The following is a 22,454-nucleotide window of genomic DNA, read 5'->3' on the forward strand; positions in this document are numbered from 1 at the left end:
TCCCCCTTCCGCCGGCCTCGATTAGTCGAATATTGAACATGTATTTACTCTTGAAAAATTGGGTCGTCTTTGTGAGAAATCTGTAATATCTGGGTTATTTATAAATACCCTGAGGCAAGTTTCTCACAGGTTGGCTTTTATTTTTATCATGAAAGGAAAATAAAACAGAATTATCTCAATCTGTTTACTTTGCTAGTCTCCTTTGCAGAACAATTTATCTGACAGACTGAAGATTATTGCAAAATAAAATAATGTTGAAGATTAGGTAAATTTGAGTTTGGAGATTTTGTACAATTAACACTTTTTCATGGATTAGTATATCCTGTAATATTTGTGACTTGTTTTTGTATTTCGAATCTTTGAAATGGCAACTGTAAACTGATTATCTTATATATTTGAAATATGTATACCATTATAATTTTTGAATAATTGGAATCATGCAGAAACTTTATATTGTTAATATATTTGTGTGTGGGTGGTGAATGGCAGTAATGGGTAAGGGTGAAATAGGGAAGATATCTCTAGTCACCCTGTATATTATCATCCTAAAACCAAAAGTGTGTTAATGTACTTGCCAGCTATTTTAAGAATGTAGTCTTCTGGATCATCCATTGGAGACACCACACACTACATAAAAAGTATTGTTATCTTTGCTTGATTGTAATTAATACAGTTTTCTTTCATTTACCTTGCAGGTTATAATTGCGGCAGAGTTACTGAAAAATGCTGATGAGTTAGTGAAACAAAAGATCCATCCAACGTCTATAATTAGTGGCTACAGGCTGGCTTGCAAGTAAGTTTAAGATGATGATAATGTTAATATGATTTGAAATGCTACAGATATGCGTACTATAAAGTGAACAAGTACTTTTCCTTTTACAGTATTGCATATAAATTGTTTGACTGAAGTGTGTGTGTGCAAAATAATATTATGAATGTTCCACTTACCAAAATTGCAGCTAAACTATGAAGCTAGTGTTCTGTCTTTTGCCTAGTGTGTTTCCCACTGCCAACTCATTCCGCAACTTTTTAACCCTTCCAATTATTATCTGCTATTTTGTTTACATATACAATTAGAAACAAACTAGGAAAACCGTCTGATAAGTATTTTCTAGGCTAAACCGATACCAGCCACCAATATCTTGCATCTTTGCTGTGTGAAAGACTGGATTTCAAATCATTCAACAAGTAAATTCTAATGTTATTTGTCTTGCCGAATTTTACTTATCCCATGCTAATGTCAAGAAATGTATATACTGATCTTTGATTCATAAGAAAAGTGTGTCAGTCAAACAAGATTTCTCCATATCATGTACTCATTCAATGTAGCTTCAAATAGGGTTGCCATATGTATTGGGTCGGTGCATAAGTTCGTAGTGTTTTCTTATGGGTTAACAACAGTTAGGTGTTTGTGAAAACAGAATGTATTCTAATTCTGAGCACATTTATTTTGCGGACGAAACAAGATGAAGTGTCAAGTGGACAAAGTTGAACATTTCCGGCACATTCTGCTCTTCGAGTTTAACCGAGGATCAAGTGCAGCAGTAGGAAGTCTTTCCTAATGAAGCTGCTCTTGAAACTTGCTAACTGATTTCTTAAACTCAAAAACAATTTGTGCTGTGTAGGGGCTAATGTCATATACTGAAAAGACAGCAGTTCTACAGGTGAGGCATCGAACTTCTCCCGAACTTTGGCAGATGTTCATTGACAATGGAGGCGACTACATTGCTGACTGACTGAGTGAGTGTTGTTGTGACTGTGTATTGTTAGACTACAATAACAATGTTTCATCTTACCACCTGTGTTCTTGTGTTATTGAATTATTGTATTCCTGTTAACATTTGTTATAAAACGCTACGAACTTATGCACTGGCCCAATACTATTACTCTAAAGAGAAATAATATCCCTGCCTTCCACAACTCAAAATTTGACCATAGTGATGACATAGGATCTTTGGGGGGGGGGGGTTATTAGCATCCCCATTCTGTTGATTTGTTTTTCTTTTCATGGTATTATGAGTTATCGTACTTCATGAATGAGATGTAACATTTCCAAAGAATTATCCCATGCCAGGCAAGTACTAATAGCAAATTGCATGGATGTGATTTTTTCTCTCTTAGTTTTGAACATTTTTCATTATAATTTACATGCCATAAAGGGCTTTATACTGAGAATATGGAGATTTTTTTAAGATTTCTCCACAAGCTTAGTAACTATTGTTACAAAGCCAAGACTTTTGAGTTGTCCCCTAATCATAGTCACCCTAATGTAGCAAACAAACATGTTTGTTGTTAAAATCACATCTTCATTGGAGAATTCCTGAGTTTTTAATATTTTATTTGCTAGTGCAGTTAATATGAACAATGGTCTTGTTTTTTTCAGGGAAGCATGCAAGTACATCCAAGAGCACTTGACTGTTGGTGTTGAAGAATTAGGAAGAGACTGCTTGGTTAATGCTGCTAAAACCTCTATATCAAGCAAGCTGATTGGAGCGTATCCTTTATAATGATGACTTCATAAGAAAACTACGTCTTAGCCAATGTAAAGACACCTGGTGATTTTTGTTGACTTGTATATGCACAATGGCTTTATCACCATCAACTAAGAAAGAACCCAATTTATGCTGCCCATTATATGTAAGAGACATAATTTTTTGCTACTTTTCTCTATGAATACTAGGGTGCAGGTTATACATGCACACCTATTGTATATGTTTAAATGTGATATTCTAAACTGCGTTTGTACACCCTGACATGTTCCCGCACTTGTCCATCATTGGTATTTCTAGCAGAAACCATGGTGCATTGCTGCTGTAGACAGCAGAGGTCATGTTAGGCTTACAATATGCAGGAATGCACAAATTCAACACCACATTATTCAGCACCACACTTATATAACAAGCTTCTTGGAGACACAAACGAAACACATGGGAGTTAGACTGCAACATGGCAATAGCATTTGCGTTAGTGCCTCTCTTCTGACTTCCATTCACTCCTCTGTGCCCAGCTGACAACTTTTTCCTCATTTCTCATTGGCACCGAAACTTTCGAACAATAGCTAGTGCAAGAAACGTGACAGATTGTAACAAATGCAGAATAAGCTCATTCCTCATTCTCCTGTACAACTTGTAAAATTCATTACGCACTCAGAACAGTGACCTTTCGATAGTTGATTAGAACTGTGTCCAAACTTGATTAATATACACATGAAATGTTCTTATGTATCTCTGTAAAAAGGTAAAGTAAAGTGTTCCCCTGTGTTCCATGAAGGCGTATAGGGGGTGTGGGGGTAACGCCCCACACTTTCTTGATCCGGTCGTGAGTGGGGGTGATGTGATCAGCATCACGCCCCTGACCGCCTTTACCCCCCAGGCTTCCACCGTTAGAAAAGTATCTCTGTAACTGTTTATTTAATTTGATTAACTTTTGTGACCACCGTCCATATTGGAGCATGAGCTATGGTGAATACTGTATCCAAAATTAATCAGATTAAATAAACAATTGTGCTGATACATAAGCACATTTCATGTATGTATTAATAGCTTACTGCATCAAAAATTCCATAACATATCCAAACTTTATGTTTAGGCTTGACTCATGTTATAAGATGACTGCAAATAGAGTATGTGCTAATGTTCGAATAATTTTAAAATCAGTCAATATATCCAAATGCATTAATCAATTAAATGAAAATTGCAATATGAGATGAATGTGTACAATTTGTTAATTCAGTGTTTGTATTGTTATTTCATTCTTGTCTGTGATCTTGCTAGATCATTAATTAGGGTTAATTTATTTCCAGTTTCTCTAGTATGCAAATTTAAAAGAGCCAATGAGATTTAAACTTTATTGTGCCCACTAGACAACAAGGATAGTATAAATGTGGCCACTCTGGCAAAGGCTAGGATTCAGAGACTGATTCTGAGATAAAGTGTGTGTATTGAGAGTATCCTATGGCTTTCAGTGACCTCCAATCATCTTACAAAAGCATCAGGCCATTCTGTCAATTGTAGATGGCTTCCATGGTTTCGTCATGGAGTCACGTGCAAAGAGAACTGTCTTGTATATTAGAGAACTTAATTGGTAGACCCAGAAAACCATTTATGTAACTTTACAGCAATAGCTTGAAATGTAAATTCCATAAGTTCTTTGCTTACGTAAACTTTTTCTTTGGTACCGGTGTGCTCTGTTGAGGAACGACATTGGAACCCAGCGATAGCTGGATTTATGTGGATTTTACCTTCCAGAAGCGACCAAGGTAAGTGTGGCATGTCAACAAAAATCATGTCCTATGTTTGAGCCCTGTGAATCTATTATATTATATACAGTATATTATTACTATTGTTGCTACAGTTGAGACTGCTTTGTATGCAACTCAGTTCTGCGTAATTATGTTTTATTCGTAAATTACTGTAGGTCCCAGCAAAATATAACGTGTTAATTAAACCTTATTTGTACATAATGCATTTATACGTAATTTGGGGTTGTACGTACTAATTTTCATACAGTTGATTTATACGTAACCAAGCTACAAAAGTATACATTTGTTGTGATTACAAAAAAGAGGCACTTTTCAAATGCGAAACAAGATAGGAGGCCATGGTGGCAGTTAGTCTTGAGTTGCAAGAAAGTTGATTGCGGCACAGGGGTGTCACAGAAAAGGTTGCTTGCACCAAAGGTGAGAGCACTAACCATTTGGCTATGCAGGAGGACCATCGCTAGGAAAGCGACATCAATGTAACTGAAATGGAAATATTTTGTGTACCACCAGCACGTGTGTGGATATTCTGTTCGTCTCCACTCGGGAGAAACTATGCATGTCAGACCTCTACGCATTTGCTTTCCTTGACTTGTAATTCACAGTGATGCCGACTTCTTTGCAAATATGGTGGTAGATGCTGCTCAGGCTGTAAAAGTATCAGATGGCAAAGGTGGTTCCCTGTATCCTGTGAAGGCTGTAAATGTTCTGAAAGCTCATGGCCGTAGTGCACGGGAGAGTGTTCTTGTTGCTGGATATGCTGTGAACTGTACTGTTGCTTCCCAGGGTAAGATGTGAACTTTTTTTTCCTTTCTACATGAAAAGTAATTCTGGAAGTGTAAACTCTTTTTCAGTTGTTTCCTGTTTAAAATGAATATGTACATTTAAAATTTATGATTTTAAAAAAATAGGTATGAGCCACTATCACTTTGAATCAACACACTTATAGATTTCAACTGAAACCAATATTACGAGATATGTAACAATTCAAAATAATTATTTTCCTGTAGTTTACGGTTATTACAAGCATAAGAAAACACTTTTTCGTTGTGACATTTCAGGAGAACACACGCTCCTTTCATCAGACATTTATTTTCATTTTGACTAAAGATACCAACAAATTGTGGTATCTTTAGTCAAACGTATCTTTATCTGGTTGTGTTTTTCGTCACAACAAAAAATTGTTTTCTTATGCTTGTAATAACCGTAAACTATAGGAAAATAATTCTACAATGCAAGCAATGCGTACATACAAGAAAAACTATAATTCAAAGTATTTGAGGAAAATTTTAATACGATGGAATACATGCACACCAGTGGTGGATAATGAGCTGTTGTAGGAGAAGGAAGGGGGTCACTTTTCTTTTACTTATCATGCGGCTTTTGTTCGTTTTGAAGAAGGTATTCAGAACTGTTTGCTTTTTTTTAGACGCCAAAGGAAAGGAGTCCGTGTGCGCACGCAAGTAAGAAAATCATGGCCGAAACAATTAGCAACGGATCCCCCCCCCTCCTCGTTTGCTGATAGAAAAAGGGGAGACATCACTCGGACAACAAAACACTGTTTTGGCAAATTTTATGACCGGCACAGTTGGGAAATGTATGAAGCGGGAAACTGGAGTTGCAACATACGTAAGATCAACGTCAACTTTTGCGGGAAACCTAGATGACAACGCATTAAGCGGGTTGACGATCTTTAGTTGGCTTATGCAACTTTGATTATCTGTAACAATTTCCCGTTTTTTTAAGAAGTTCTACAGGGCACAAAGAACATGCTTTTAATGAAAGTGGTTACCGAAAGTTGTCGGCTACCAGGCCAAAAGTTGTTCGCTCACGGGAAATTGCTGTATCTCGAGCTCAGAGCTAGGCAGATTGGTGAGACTTCCAGGCGCCACGCATCTTGTATTTTGGAACATTCGTGCGATCTTATCTCGCATTTCTAATCTAGCACTGGTGAATATTTCCAAGGTGGCGCATTCAGCGGGGAAAGAGCTTGACCTGCCATGCACATTGACGAAGAATGTCAATGTCCAGCGGGCATTTCAAGCTGCTTCCCTCGAGTTGTCAGCAGCTCTTAGGACAAGGAAACACGATCTTCTCTTGTCGACTTACGCAGGTGTCTATTTCGAATTAAGCGAGACCAGGTTTGCGGAAGGGTCTTGTAAACAACTTCATATTAAAAATTATCTGAATTTCAATTTATCCGTACTGAAATACATTATAAATCCTATCTTATCGGCTGGGGAATGGGAAGAACTTCGGATTAAAGGGTACTTTGTATTAACCAATATCGTATTAACGAGGTTTTCCTGTATTGTGAAGCAAAACTCTGGGAAATTGACATTTATAATTGGAGTGGAATACTCAACCTTCTACAGGGTGGTCACAAACACTGTGATGGTTATGGTTGAATGCCTGATATAGACACATACCTGATAGTTCAAGAGTCCGGAACAGAGACTGTCATTTTCGTAGCACAGCCGAATTCTGCGCCATGTTCTGGCAGACATTTTGCAGAGATAATCCGGGGTCACATGCGTGAAGGCATCTTCCACAGCCTCTTGTAACACTTGTGTTGTGCAATACTGGTTACTCCTGTCATTGATGAACTCCCTCTGGGACGTGTTGGAGGACCTTCAGAACCTTCATTTTGGAATGTGAAGTCTGCTAGAACATGGCACAGAATTTGGTTGTGTTATGAAAAATACTGTCTCCGTATCGATGTGTTCCAGACTCGTAAACCATCAGGTATGTGTCCATATCAAGCATTCGACCATAACCATCATAGTGTCAACAATAAAGTAGGGTACACCCACTTTGTGACCACTCTGTACTATTAACGAATATTTAGAGCGACTTAATTGTTACAAGTTTCAAGCATCTGTATCAGTATTAGTTAGAGTAACGCCATTGATATGGGTTTCGGTTCCAAATATTATCTCCTCAGTCCTACTGATTTTATATTATCCTTCATTCTAAACTGTCCCTTCTTGATTCCAATAACGGTACATGTCTCGGGTAAATTTCTCTTACTCTCTCATTGCCTAGTTCATTTGCAGTTTATTTCTGTTACAATTTTTGTACTTAAAGCTAACTTCTTTTCTTGTTTATAGCAATGCCAAAGAAGGTAATAGGTGCTAAGATAGCCTGCCTTGACTTCTCACTTCAGAAAGCTAAAATGAAATTAGGAGTGCAGGTATGTGTATGTTCTGATACAAAATCTTATTGGATTGTGTTATAAAATATCATATGATTTGCTGTAATTTAAATTTGAGTCGCAGTATGTGACTTGATGCATGTAATGATTTTAGTCCAAATTATTGTAATCTTGATTTCAAAATGCTAGTTTACAATAAATTTATTAGATCATTTTCTCACGTGATTTCTTCACTATCTGTTAATGCAAGGAGGTAGATTGTAAAAATATTGGAAACATTTTGTTTGTTTTTCTTTTCTGTGTATCAAGAGAATATACACACACAGTGAAACTTTCAATTTTATGTTCCTGGACTTCTTGTGATTCCAATTAAGCATGATGTAAAAATTTCTCAGAATTTACATTTTCCCATTTTCCATTCTTCATCTTGGTCCTCTGAAAAACATAAAATGAATGTTTCACTGTATTAGTAGATGGGTCAGTGAAAATTTTGCTTTCACCAATAAACTGGCAGTAAAAAATTTACATGGGGGTTGTGGGACATTTTTTTTTATCAGTGTATGAAAAATTCTCAGACAGAATTTGGAAATGTTAGAGGTGTGAAACGTTTGAATTTTCCCGATAATTTGGAAACTCTAATTCTACATGCCATTTTCTCTTAAGTGATTGTTTTTTGCATTTCTGAAATAAATACTAACAATGTCCGAGAAGTTTCTCAGACACTTACAATGCAGAAAGCATCGAGAATTAACTTTTGTACAGGTTCGTAATTTCTTGACTTGTTGGGATCCTGAAGTTAGGAAATTATTTCCCAGGCAGGAATGGAACAGGATTTTTTTTTTCAATCCCTGTACAGACCTTTCATTATTTTGCACACCCCTGAAATTTACTAATACTGGTAACCAATATTCTACTAATCTGATATGAAATTGTAAATTTTCCTTGAATATGAATGGTTTGTTAATCCTCTCAATTAATGTACACAATCTAGTAGAATTGGCTGCTATTGGTGATTAAATTCCAAATCATTTCAGCCTTAGTTTTAAATTGAATAATATAGTAATTTTTTTCCCCAACAGATTCTTGTCACCGATCCAGAAAAACTAGAAGCTATTAGACAACGAGAATCTGATATCACGAAAGAGAGGGTTCAGAAGATACTCAATGCAGGAGCAAATGTGATTCTGTGTTCAGGCGGCATTGATGAATTGTGTCTTAAAGTAAGTGCTAGGAATGTATAAAAATATACAGTCAACTCTCGATTCTATGACCCCCGATATAATGACCCTTTTCCCAGGAACCTTGAAAAATTAGGAAAAAAAATTGAAGGAAATCTGCCAAAAAATATGTTTTTTGCACTTGTTTTATTCGCACTCATTCCCTTCACGAGCACTATCCCTCGCAAGTGAGTCGGATCTAAAAATATACACCACCATACCAAGCTTGAGTGATATCCAATAGCACTTGACCTCTAAACAAAAATACGTTAGTATTCAAATTGGTCTACTTACGCAAGTGAGTATGTATTCTTATGTGAACGACGTTTCGGAAGCTTTACTGCTTCCTTCCTCAGGTTGTCGTTTTCGGCTCGGAATATCAAGCCACGTCAGAGAAGTGTTATGTGAGGATACTGGGTGAAAGGTTTGGGTTAAAAACACTTCATAGTGCTTGACCTATACAAAATTAAAACCTCTTTGCTAAAAAAAAACCCTTAAAACTCACAATAAAACATGTTAAAACCACCGCTACGGAAAACTGGAGTGCCCGTTGAGAGCCTAAACTCCCTGTCAAAGTGAAGCGAGCGGGCAGATGGCGCCGCGCAGCGGAATGGTATTTCCCCTCCCACGAGAGATCCCTCCCCTCTCTTTTTCTTCCCCTCGTCACCAATCCAAGGAGAATTCCCGTTCCACCTCGGCTGCTTTCCTTACCTCCGATGTGACATGGAAGCCCATCGGGGCCCTTTTATTATTCAAATTGTCCCACTTTTTAAAAAAGCTAATCCATACGTCATCTAAATTGCCCTCGTCCCGGTTCAGTTTATTTCTGTGTCCCGCGCATATAAATGCCATTTCGTATACGTTCCTATCCAATTTACTATTACTTCTTTTGATAATCTCTCTTTTTATTATTCTATGCCCACTGTTTATTATATGCTCTGCAAGCCCCGTTTTCGGATCCCTTTCTTTGATGTTCTTATCATGTTCGCCCCATCTAATACGCATGTTCCGGCCGGTTTGTCCAATATATTCCATCCCGCAATTGCATTCAATCCTATACACCCCTTTTTGTTCATCAGGGTTATCTCGAATTTTTACCCCCCTCTTATAATCCGTGAAATGCTTTTCAATATTTCTAGGTGCTCTCGTCCCGCATTTCACACCATACTTTTTCAATTTTCTCCGTGAGCCCTTTACAGTACGGTATCCCAACATAATTAACTTTACTATCCAACCCTCCCTCCTCATTTTCCTCCTTTTCTAACCTGCTATCAGAATCGGGGTTCTCCTTTGAAATATTCTTCCTTGCTCTCCTAGCTAACACGTTCATTTCATATTCGGAAAATCCATTCTTCATTCCTACCTCTATTATCCACGATATTTCCTTTTCTTTTTCTACAGCATTATTGCATAACCTCTCGGCCCTTATGAAAAAGATTAAATAAACATTCGATTTGACCCTACTTGAATGTTCCGATGCCTTATTAATATAAAGACTGCCTGCCAGGGGTTTATGAAACACCCCTGTCCTTATCCCCTTTTCAATTTTGGTAATCCTTAGGTCCAGGTAGTTAATTTTACCTTCTACCGAATTCTCCCTAGTGAAGCTTATTCTGTCCTCTTGTTTTCCTAACTCCGCAAAAACAGTGTTAAGATCTTTTTCTTTTCCAACTACAAGGATATCGTCCACATACCTACAGTAATATTTTATGTTTACTCCCACCCTTTCCATAACCGCTTTTTCTAAGTAATGCAAGAAAATGTTTGCCGCAAAACCCGATATCGGGTTGCCCATCGCTAACCCTTCTTTCTGTCGAAAAATCTTATCGTTTACGCGGAAATAATTGTACCCGGTTACAAGAAAAAACCACCTGACATATTCCCATGCTACCAATATATCCACGTCATGGTCTAATACCCATCTTTGAAGGCAGTCACCGGCTTTCTCTCTCGGTACACTAGGGTACAAATTTGTTACATCAAAGCTGCTAATTTGGTCATCCCTCCCGATTTCTAAATTTTCAATTGACTTTTTTACCTCAAAGGAGTTTTTAACGCTATACTGGGTGTTAACATTAATCTTCTTCATTCTTTTAATTAATTCCTTTGCCAACCCATACCCTGGGTGTTCATAGGTGGGGATTATTGGTCTAAGTGGGATCAGTGCCTTGTGCGTTTTTGGAATGCCGAATGCTGTGGGGATATTCCCCTCCTTCACTTCTTTAATGAGCTTCTTCTTTTCCCCGCTGCCTAAGGTTATGCTGGTTTCTATCCCACGTCTAATCTCATTTCTAATTTTACTAATTGGGTTCCCATTAACCATTTCGAAATCATTATTTAGAAAGCATTCTTCTAACTTACTTTGATATACGCCTTTTTCTATTACTACCATCTTATTTTCTTTGTCAGATCGAATGAGATACACATTATTATCTTTGGCCCATTTTTTCACAGTGTTTAAATCATCCCTAATTCTCCGGTCATTTTTCTCTTTTTGCATTCTATTCCCACCCTTGGAAACACACCTTCTCCTAATTTCACTCAACACGTGTTCATCAATAATCTCACGTACACTCTGCCTGACTTTGGACTTATCCTCTTTCTCGTCTAACTTCCCGATAAAGAACGAACGGTTTGCGAAAGAGGAGTTTGTTATCGCCACGGAGAAAATTATCGGGAAGTTAGACGAGAAAGAGGATAAGTCCAAAGTCAGGCAGAGTGTACGTGAGATTATTGATGAACACGTGTTGAGTGAAATTAGGAGAAGGTGTGTTTCCAAGGGTGGGAATAGAACGCAAAAAGAGAAAAATGACCGGAGAATTAGGGATGATTTAAACACTGTGAAAAAATGGGCCAAAGATGATAATGTGTATCTCATTCGATCTGACAAATAAAATAAGATGGTAGTAATAGAAAAAGGCGTATATCAAAGTAAGTTAGAAGAATGCTTTCTAAATAATGATTTCGAAATTTTTAATGGGAACCCAATTAGTAAAATTAGAAATGAGATTAGACGTGGGATAGAAACCAGCATAACCTTAGGCAGCGGGGAAAAGAAGAAGCTCATTAAAGAAGTGAAGGAGGGGAATATCCCCACAGCATTCGGCATTCCAAAAACGCACAAGGCACTGATCCCACTTAGACCAATAATCCCCACCTATGAACACCCAGGGTATGGGTTGGCAAAGGAATTAATTAAAAGAATGAAGAAGATTAATGTTAACACCCAGTATAGCGTTAAAAACTCCTTTGAGGTAAAAAAGTCAATTGAAAATTTAGAAATCGGGAGGGATGACCAAATTAGCAGCTTTGATGTAACAAATTTGTACCCTAGTGTACCGAGAGAGAAAGCCGGTGACTGCCTTCAAAGATGGGTATTAGACCATGACGTGGATATATTGGTAGCATGGGAATATGTCAGGTGGTTTTTTCTTGTAACCGGGTACAATTATTTCCGCGTAAACGATAAGATTTTTCGACAGAAAGAAGGGTTAGCGATGGGCAACCCGATATCGGGTTTTGCGGCAAACATTTTCTTGCATTACTTAGAAAAAGCGGTTATGGAAAGGGTGGGAGTAAACATAAAATATTACTGTAGGTATGTGGACGATATCCTTGTAGTTGGAAAAGAAAAAGATCTTAACACTGTTTTTGCGGAGTTAGGAAAACAAGAGGACAGAATAAGCTTCACTAGGGAGAATTCGGTAGAAGGTAAAATTAACTACCTGGACCTAAGGATTACCAAAATTGAAAAGGGGATAAGGACAGGGGTGTTTCATAAACCCCTGGCAGGCAGTCTTTATATTAATAAGGCATCGGAACATTCAAGTAGGGTCAAATCGAATGTTTATTTAATCTTTTTCATAAGGGCCGAGAGGTTATGCAATAATGCTGTAGAAAAAGAAAAGGAAATATCGTGGATAATAGAGGTAGGAATGAAGAATGGATTTTCCGAATATGAAATGAACGTGTTAGCTAGGAGAGCAAGGAAGAATATTTCAAAGGAGAACCCCGATTCTGATAGCAGGTTAGAAAAGGAGGAAAATGAGGAGGGAGGGTTGGATAGTAAAGTTAATTATGTTGGGATACCGTACTGTAAAGGGCTCACGGAGAAAATTGAAAAAACAGTGAAAAAGTATGGTGTGAAATGCGGGACGAGAGCACCTAGAAATATTGAAAAGCATTTCACGGATTATAAGAGGGGGGTAAAAATTCGAGATAACCCTGATGAACAAAAAGGGATGTATAGGATTGAATGCAATTGCGGGATGGAATATATTGGACAAACCGGCCGGAACATGCGTATTAGATGGGGCGAACATGATAAGAACATCAAAGAAAGGGATCCGAAAACGGGGCTTGCAGAGCATATAATAAACAGTGGGCATAGAATAATAAAAAGAGAGGTTATCAAAAGAAGTAATAGTAAATTGGATAGGAACGTATACGAAATGGCATTTATATGCGCGGGACACAGAAATAAACTGAACCGGGACGAGGGCAATTTAGATGACGTATGGATTAGCTTTTTTAAAAAGTGGGACAATTTGAATAATAAAAGGGCCCCGATGGGCTTCCATGTCACATCGGAGGTAAGGAAAGCAGCCGAGGTGGAACGGGAATTCTCCTTGGATTGGTGACGAGGGGAAGAAAAAGAGAGGGGAGGGATCTCTCGTGGGAGGGGAAATACCATTCCGCTGCGCGGCGCCATCTGCCCGCTCGCTTCACTTTGACAGGGAGTTTAGGCTCTCAACGGGCACTCCAGTTTACCGTAGCGGTGGTTTTAACATGTTTTATTGTGAGTTTTAAGGGTTTTTTTTTAGCAAAGAGGTTTTAATTTTGTATAGGTCAAGCACTATGAAGTGTTTTTAACCCAAACCTTTCACCCAGTATCCTCACATAACACTTCTCTGACGTGGCTTGATATTCCGAGCCGAAAACGACAACCTGAGGAAGGAAGCAGTAAAGCTTCCGAAACGTCGTTCACATAAGAATACATACTCACTTGCGTAAGTAGACCAATTTGAATACTCTTACGTATTTTTGTTTATTGATAGTGAGTAACACGCACGTAACCAATATGCTACTTGACCTCTACCCTCCTCTCCCCCAAGTGTGCTAATGTTACCCTGCCGCCGACGGCTGCTTCCCAATGCGCTGGCTGGTTTTGTTGGTAGAGATAATCAAAACCCCACAGGCCAACTAAAGATTGTCAACTGCTTAATGATTTGTCATCCAAACTTCCGCAAAAGTTTACTTCGATCTTATGTGCACCATAACTCCCGTTTCCCACTTGATATGTTTTCGTAACTGTGCCGATGTATTATTTGCCAAGAAAGTGTTCGTTGAGTGACTTCTCTCTCTCTCTCTTCCTCTCAGCAAATGTGTGGGTTTTTTTTTGGGGGGGGGGGGGGGTTGCCGATTGTTTCATCCACGATTTTCTTGCTCGTGTGTGCACACGGAATGATTACAGGCGCGGGTGGAATTGGACCCCTTTTAGTTTCCTTTTACGTCTGAAATGGGGCAACCAGTAGTTCTGGATACATTCTTGAGAACGAACAAAAACCATAGGACAAGTAAAAAAAAAAAAAAAAAAAAAAAAAAACTTCCCTTCCCACTCAATGTAAGAATGGGCACTGAGACCGATTTAAAGAAACATTATTCAAGGGGAAAACGTTTGGAGGAGCGGATGTTTGACATTGAGAATGCTCCTAAATCCAACATTAAATCATCGATTAACGTGAGAGTAAATAACGATCTTCCATTTTGATATTTGAAAATGCACAGGTTTCATAAAGCTTGTTTTGAGTTCATTTTATGCTGATGGGCTAATCGGGACTAAATATACAGTTTAAAGTGAAATCCAATTCCAAACTCGAATAATTATCGAGTCCAACGCTGTTTAATGTGTCCTAGAATAGGCATTGGGTGAAAACAGATTGCAAGTTGTGTGTTTCCTTTTTCAGGCTGGAAGGATTCTAGTCGAGGAAGGAGTTTTGACTACTCCCTTGAATGGGGGAGGGGGACTACTATGAAGTTGGTTGAAGGAAAGAAAACATGACTTTTCTTACGATGTATTTTACACACACCGAACCAAAACTAAATTTACCCGTGGTAAATAAAATAAAATAACCCGTGGTTCAAGGCCAAGGCAACCAGTTACAGGGTGACGAGTTGTCTGCACTATGAACTCCCAGTCGTCGTTGTTTTTCCACAGCTGGTTTAAAACCAAAATGTCATTTTATATAGCACTTTTGATGTGATTATTTACCACTTTTGAACCCGAAATAGACTGTTTTTGTACCGATATTTTGCTTTTTATTTACCAAAAATATGTGCCTCTACTAATGCCTTAGACTGCATGGGCAATGTTGAGGGACTCCAGGATAATTGCACTCTGCAAAAGTGTCGTGTGTCATTTTTGAGGACCCCAGGAACTTTTTTAATGCCAGAAAAGTATCTGTAAATAAACTCCCAACAGATACTTTCCAATACTGATAACACTGGTATCTGCTCATTCCTACTTGTTTCTCTTCAATATCAAGTATATTTTAACATTTAAAATGGTTTATTGGCATTGAAACCTTGATTTTAGAATTTCGAATTTTACCTTTTGTGTCATTCATTAGACATTCAATATTTGTGGTCCGAATAACATAAAATGTTATAAATTTTTTCTTGTGAATTTAAGATTGTGATTAGCTAATGATATTGTTGACTTATTATTTTTTTTTCCTGTTAAGTATTTCGTAGAGGCTGGTGCGATGGCTGTGAGGAGAGTGAAGAAATCAGACTTGAAGCGAGTAGCCAAGGCCACAGGTGCCTCGTTTCTAACGTCATTGAGCAATATGGAAGGTGAGTAATACAAAAGTGTAGGGGTGTATGTTTCTGCATTTAGCAGTAATTTGAAAAAAGTGCATATAGCTGCCACTTTCGGTGGGAAAAGTGAGATATTTTGTCCTTTATACAACGTTTAAGAAATTCCTTTGGAGTGGCACAAATCAAAACTGAAAGATGGAGTTAATAAATAACTTAATTGGTTGTATACTCCTAATTAGCTGTGTTAAAATGTTAAGGGGGGGAGGTTTATTGGTGATAACAAGGAACCTTGATTTTGTTGTGTTAGTTTTTCAAAAGTGGTGGTGTTCTTCCAAAATGTCGTATTTTTTATTTTAGCACACTTTTTTGTCAAATGTACTTAAAATTATACCTTCATTGTACTTTTAAGTTAGTATTTTAGTATGTAGACTATATTGTGTACTCACCAAACAACAATACAACATAATTAAGGTACTCACGTTTTCCACAAAGCTGTTTTACATTACTTTCTATTAATTTCAGTAGCCGCTGCCACCATCCTCGTTGTGTTGTTGCTTGGCGCGTTTCTGTTGTTTTTTCCTAATTCGCCGCTAGTTGTGCTGCGATTTAGGAAAAAATAGAAACTCGCCAGTCAACAACATAACGAGGATGGTGTCAGCGGCTACCGAAATTAATAGAAAATAATGTATATCAGCTTCGCGGAAAACTTGAGTACCTTAATTATCTATTACCGCGTCTCTCATTCCCATAGTATGAACAATACAACATGTAAACACGTCCACATGTTACATCTACCCACTCAACTCCTAACGCTATCTCTAAATATACATACTGAAACACACTACATACTTAAGAAAACAACCACAAGACAAGTATCATATTAACAAACTTTGTAAACCGGGTTTGTTCTTGACTACCGAACCACCCCGGTACCAGATCCTACGAATTAAATTGTAACTTGCAGAAATGTATTTATATGTATTCTTTGCACCAAATAAAGTCACGAGAAAACGAAAATGGGGAACCGATATTCCGTGGAAAAGATGTTAGTCTTTTTAGGTACCAGAATTTAAGTGCTCAAATGTATGCAGGTGGAGGCAGGCATATTCCCGGAGTTCCCCCTTTTTCTGTTTACTATATGCTGTACCTGTCCGTGTGAGTGCCAGAGGTGCTGGGTTCAAATCCCAGCCCGGCCATGGGTGTTCTTTGTGAATGTCCCTTCATCATATTATCACTCATCTCCATTTTCGCGATATCAAATATGGCAGAAATGCGAAGTAAAATAAACCAAATCAATCAATCAATCCTGTTCATAACAGTGTTATATGTTGGAAATAATTTGAAGGAAGTTATTTTCTATTATTTATAGCTCCCGTGTGACAGTAGATGTACCCTCGATCTCTGCCAAAGCCATGGTACTTTGTCTGATAATTGCAAAGCAAAAAAGGAAGTTTCTTGCATCACAAATACCAATGTTACAGCTCGAATGTGATGGTACGTACTCAATAGTGTTGGGTGATATTGAAAAAATATCATCCAGGCAATATCAACTAGACGATATATCATCATGATATTTTGTGGCTGCAGTGGCTCAGTTGGTAACGCGTCTGACTACCATGCTCAAGGTCCCGGGTTCGATCCCCGGCTGGTTCAAATACAGGAACTTTTCTAACGTTGGAAGCGGCCCCGGCACCCACCCAGCGTCGAATGACATGGGTACCTGGGGGAAACCCTGGGGGGTAAAAATGGTCAGGGGCGTGATGCTGATCACATCACCCCCACTCATGATCGGATCAAGAAAGTGTGGGGCATTACCCCCACACCCCCTACACCTTCATGGCGTGGTGCTAGGCACAGGGGAGCACTTTACCTTTTTTTTATCATCATGATATTTTAGCGATATACATTGTATTGGCGATATATTGTCAATATATTTTATCAATATATCGTGTCAGCGAGATATTGCCAACATCACAGTACAGAAGAAATATATTGTATCATCTGTGATGATATTTTCTTGACGATATGTTGCGATATTAAATTTCCGATATTGTCCATCCCAAGTACTCGCCCAATCTCCACAAGAACCACGCTACTTCATTCGGTAATGCAAAAAGTTTGTTACGTGACGCATACTGATTCATGGTTCCTGTGTGATGGTAGATTCACACACTATCTTTACCAGAACCATGCTGCTTTACTCACTGATGCAAATCATTTCTATAGAAGGTGAGAATTGCACGAAATATCTATTTACATGTGATTTCAGGATGCTGTCAGAATTATTTTCTGTTTAACCTGTACAATAGATTGTTTCAGTGGACAAAGGGACCAAATTTGGAAAAATGTCACGTTATACATGCACAAAATGTGTTGAAATTGACAAAAAGGTCACAATTCAAATTAATTTTTTTTTTGTTTTGTTTTTTTGCGCAACAATTAACATTTTCTGTGTTATTTGTGAAACTGTTTGACTTTAATATTTGTCATTGCAATTTGTAGGAGAGGAGAGTTTCGAAGCAAGTGCTCTTGGTGAAGCTGCTGAGGTTGTCCAGGACAGGATATGCGATGATGAACTGATCCTCATTAAAGGGTAAGCCTTCTTATTTATTCATGCTTGTTGAGCTCAATCATTTTTCCCAATTGTACACATCAGTTAATGCTTTCCAGATGAGGGATAGGAGCCTGTCTCTAAATTTCATTGTGAATGAACGACTGGCAATAATTGCACAGCGTCTCTTGTGCACGTGTGTTGTAACCACCTCTTTCAAATTCCAACCGCTAGATGTCATGTTTTCTTTGTTGCTGAATCTTACTTGCACTAGTGTCAAATCACATACACGTGGGAATAGATATCGTGGAAATTTCTTGCGATGATTCTGCTTCGGATTTCACAGTTAGTGATGATTTTGATTCTGATAGAAATTATTTTAGTTATTTTCCATGAGTTATTTTCAAATTATTGTTGCTGAGAAAAATTCATAAATGCTAGAAAATTTATGTATGATGCAACAAACTATATAATTTTCCTTGTATGTACGCATTGCTTGCATTGTAGAATTATTTCTCTTGTAGTCTACAGTTATTACAAGCATAAAAACACAGTTTGTCGTTGTCGTTTCAGGGGTACACACGCTCCCTTCACATTTATTTATAGTTTCATTAAAGATATGGTTATAACAATGGTTAAAAATTTAATCTAGCAACTTAACTGTGAAATAAGCACTGTTTTATTATCATTTCAGATAAAAAAAATTGATAACTTTTTTATTCATATTATGAATCCCAAATATTATCAGGCAATTCAAAATCATCATTGCTTTCACAGAGATTACACAGTTATTCAGGGTGGCGGCGGACCTGGAAAACCGGGAAAAGTCAGGGAATTTCGTCTTCATTGTCTTTTTTTATTTAAAGAAAAGGGAATTTTTTCTTCATTGTCTTTTTTAATTTTTTTATTTAAAGATATTGTTATGGAACTCTGCACGGGTACAGGAAATCTCGTTCGTAAGGTTCGGCCTCAACTTTAGGCCCCTTTATGTGCAACACAACCACGGCGCCAGAAACCAGTGATGGCAGGAGGAGAGAGAGAGAGAGAGAGAGAGAGAGAAATTTCTCTCGTCCGGGTTTCTCGGCGGAAATTTTAAATTCGAACACTCTTTGGAGGAAAATTGTTATAACTCGGGAACTATGGGAGCAATTTAATTCGAATAACTTTTGTTTTTCATCTAAAACATCAGCGCATGCAACCCTGTACAATTCAGAACGACGAACCGAGGAAGGGGGGGGGGGGGCGACCCATGAATTTCAATGGAAAAGAAATAAAAATCTGGAGTTTGCCCCCTCTTCTTCCGCTATTTGAGAAGAAGGCGTGAACTTTAGTATTCTTTTCAAAGAATGGACATTTCTCAAGAGAATGAAACATGTTTCATGTTCTTGGGTGCCATACAAGTTGAATAGTAAGCCAAAATGTGAAACTCTGTTCGAAAATGTGGAATGGATATGTTGCGGGGGGGGGGGAGGTTGGTCATGAATATGAATTTCCCAGGCATGCTCCAGACCTGTGTCAGAGTTTCCACCCAAACATAAGAGTATGAAGGTCCAAAAAGTACATTCATTTCGTGATCAGCACGATGATACCATATGGTATCATCGGGCCAGTACGACCTTACTCTGATTATACCATATGGTATCATCGGGGGAGTAAAGGTTAAGCCCCTAAATATTACGGGGAAAATGCATTGAATTATAATTTTTTCTTCTCCATATGGGAGTAGTAAGGGACTTGTCAACAGATGCAGAGCAGGTGGGGCCGTCCGATAGTTGTTCGATGTCGTAGTAAGGCATTTTGTTGGTCAAACTGAAGGAACATGGAAACAAATAAGTCCCATTGATACATACAGTCAACTCTCGATTCTACGACCCCGGGTATAACGACCCTCTCGAAGTAACGACCCTTTTCCCGGGAACCGTGAAAAATTAGAAAAAATTAGAAAAATTTGGAAAAAAAGTTGAAAAATTGAAGGAAATCGGCCGAAAAATGCGTTGATTTTTCCTCCACTCATTCCCTTTACGAGCGCTCTACCGCTCACAATTGGGTCTGAACTAAAAATAGACACCACCACACCATGCTTGAGTGATATCCAATAGCACTTGACCTCTGTCCCCCCCCTCCCTCAAGTGCACCAATGTTACCCCACACCTGATGGCCGCTACCCAACGCGCCAGGCTTGCTCTTGAATATGCGAGAAAAGAAGATCAAATGTGCTTCGATGTTATTTTAAATCGACTTGACTTGTTTCCTTGTCCTAAGAGATGCTGAAAACTCGCGGAGGAGGGGGGGGGGAGCAGCCTGAAATGACTGCTGTCTTTGCCAATGTGTATGGCAGGTCAAGCTCTTTCATCGATAAATACACCACCTTGAGAGATAAGATTGCAGGAATGTTCGAAAATACAGATGCGTGGCACCTGGAAGTCTGGCCCATCTGTCCAGCTCTGACCTAGAGTTCAGCAGGTTCCCGTGAGCGAGCAACTCTTGGCATTGTAGACGACAACTTCCGGTAACTGCTTTCATTCAAAACGTGTTCTTTGTTCCCTGCAACACTTCATAAAAAAGCGAACTTTTAGAGATAATCAAAACCACATAGGTGAACTAAAGATCGTAAACCCGCTTAATGCGTTGTCATCCAGGTGTCCACAAAAGTTTACTTCGATCTTACGTGCATCATAACTCCCGTTTCCCACTTCATACGTTTTCCTAATTGTGTCGATGTCGTAATATCTGCCAAAAAAGTGTTCCGTTGGCTGACTGACTTCTCCCTCTTTTCCTGTCAGCAAACGTAAGGGGGGGGGGGGCGGGTGCGATGCAGATTGTTTCAGCCACTATTTTTTTGCTGATGCGGGCTGATTACAGGCGAGGGTGGAAAAGGACCCACCCCTCTTCCTTTCCTTTGACGTCTAAAATGGGGCAACCAGTTCTGGTTATATTCTTGAAAACGAACAAAAACCATAGAACAAGTAAAAAAAAAAAAAAGGTGACCCTTTCCCCAGCTCATTCTCCGCCACTGGTGTGCACGGCAATGTTGATAATTGCAGAATTCAGGTTTTTTTTTATTTTATTTTTTATGCTGTTGTCTGCATAGGAAATATTGCCCGTATTATTGTCTGTTGCATGGTAAAACGTAAAGCAAGGGTCATTTCTTTCTTCTTTACACTGCTGTTAAAAGTTCCGTCTTCGACAGTTGCGTTATCTTTAAAAATGCTGGGACTTTTCTCTTCCGCCACCTGTTGCTTGAACTTCCAGCCGGTCTCCTTGTTTTTACGATGCAGCTAGTGTTTTGTCTAGCGTCCGCAAAGCTCTTGCTTGCCGATAACAGCGATGACTCATCCAGCGTGAAGGAAAAAGTTATTGTTTTGAATCTCGCAAAGCTGTTTTGATTTGACGATAACGAAATTCGATCTCCAGAAAGGAAAACAAGAGAAAATAACTTCATGTTCTGCGCCTTCTGATAAGCAAATCTGTAAATTTAATTTGCATCCGCTTTTCTTCAAAACCATTCATGTGGATAAAAAAAAAATGAGTTCAATGTAGGAATGGTCGCTGAGACTGATTAAAAAGACATTATTCAAGGGGAAAACGTTTGGAGGGGTGGGTGTTTGACATCGAGAATACTCCTAAATCCAACATTAATTCGTCGATAAACGTGAGAGTAAATAACGATCTACCATTTTGATATGTGAAAATGCGCAGTTTCATAAAGCTTGTTTTCAGTTCATTTTATGCTGATGGGCTAATCGGGACTAAATAAACAGTTTATAGTGAAATTCAATTCCAAACCCAAATGATTATCGACTGCCACGCTGTTTAATGACGTGTCCTAGAATACGCATTGGGTGAAAACAGATCGCAAGTTGCGCGTTTACTTTTTCACGCTGGATTACAATGCAAGTCAAAGAAGGAGTTTGGACTGCTCCCTTGAATGGGGAAGGAGGGTGAATGAAGTTGGTTGAAGCAAAGAAAAGTGACATTTTTTTACGATGTATTTTACACAGCCGAACCAGAACGAAAATTATAGCCCTGCCTTTATTTTTTTTTGTCTCGTACCTAGAAAGGTTGTGTTGTTTTTCCCGAGAGATCTAATCTTACCAGTTAATCTTGTAACAGACGATGCTCCAGTAAACCTGTATAAAATCCAACATTCATTCTGCCCGATTATCTCCCGACTTTTGCTGGCACCAGTCTGACTGGTGTCAAGATTCTTAGTTTCGCTTGCAATAAGCGAGAGATTGTTTTCCTTTCCATTGGTCTCAGTGCAAACGGGTTTCTCATGAACTAGAATTGTAAGAATTTCCTGGAAAAGCAACGACTGTGCGCAATTGAAACAAAGTAACATTATTTTAAATTCTTGTTTGTGAAAACTTTTTCATGTTCTATTTTCCTTCTCACAACACGCATCCTGTGCATAACAGGTTGTATAACTACCAGGATAAATGGTGTTACCATCTC

The 22,454-nt window shown here is 38.5% G+C and overlaps 1 protein-coding gene across 1 annotated transcript in view; it reads left to right on the forward strand.

The window, feature by feature from the left end:
• Positions 1–22,454, forward strand: part of CCT1 (chaperonin containing TCP1 subunit 1) — a 59,031-nt gene that overhangs the window by 19,268 nt on the left and 17,309 nt on the right. Inside the window, exons 4-10 of the mRNA XM_083133844.1 lie at positions 696–793; positions 2,384–2,494; positions 4,864–5,045; positions 7,369–7,451; positions 8,492–8,632; positions 15,373–15,484; positions 17,951–18,041. Coding sequence (XP_082989970.1) covers positions 696–793; positions 2,384–2,494; positions 4,864–5,045; positions 7,369–7,451; positions 8,492–8,632; positions 15,373–15,484; positions 17,951–18,041 — 818 coding nt within the window. The remainder of the gene's footprint in view (positions 1–695; positions 794–2,383; positions 2,495–4,863; positions 5,046–7,368; positions 7,452–8,491; positions 8,633–15,372; positions 15,485–17,950; positions 18,042–22,454) is intronic.

The sequence above is a fragment of the Lepisma saccharinum genome, chromosome 13 (genome assembly GCF_977018435.1).
Source record: "Lepisma saccharinum chromosome 13, izLepSacc3.1, whole genome shotgun sequence".
Lineage (NCBI taxonomy): Eukaryota > Metazoa > Arthropoda > Insecta > Zygentoma > Lepismatidae > Lepisma > Lepisma saccharinum.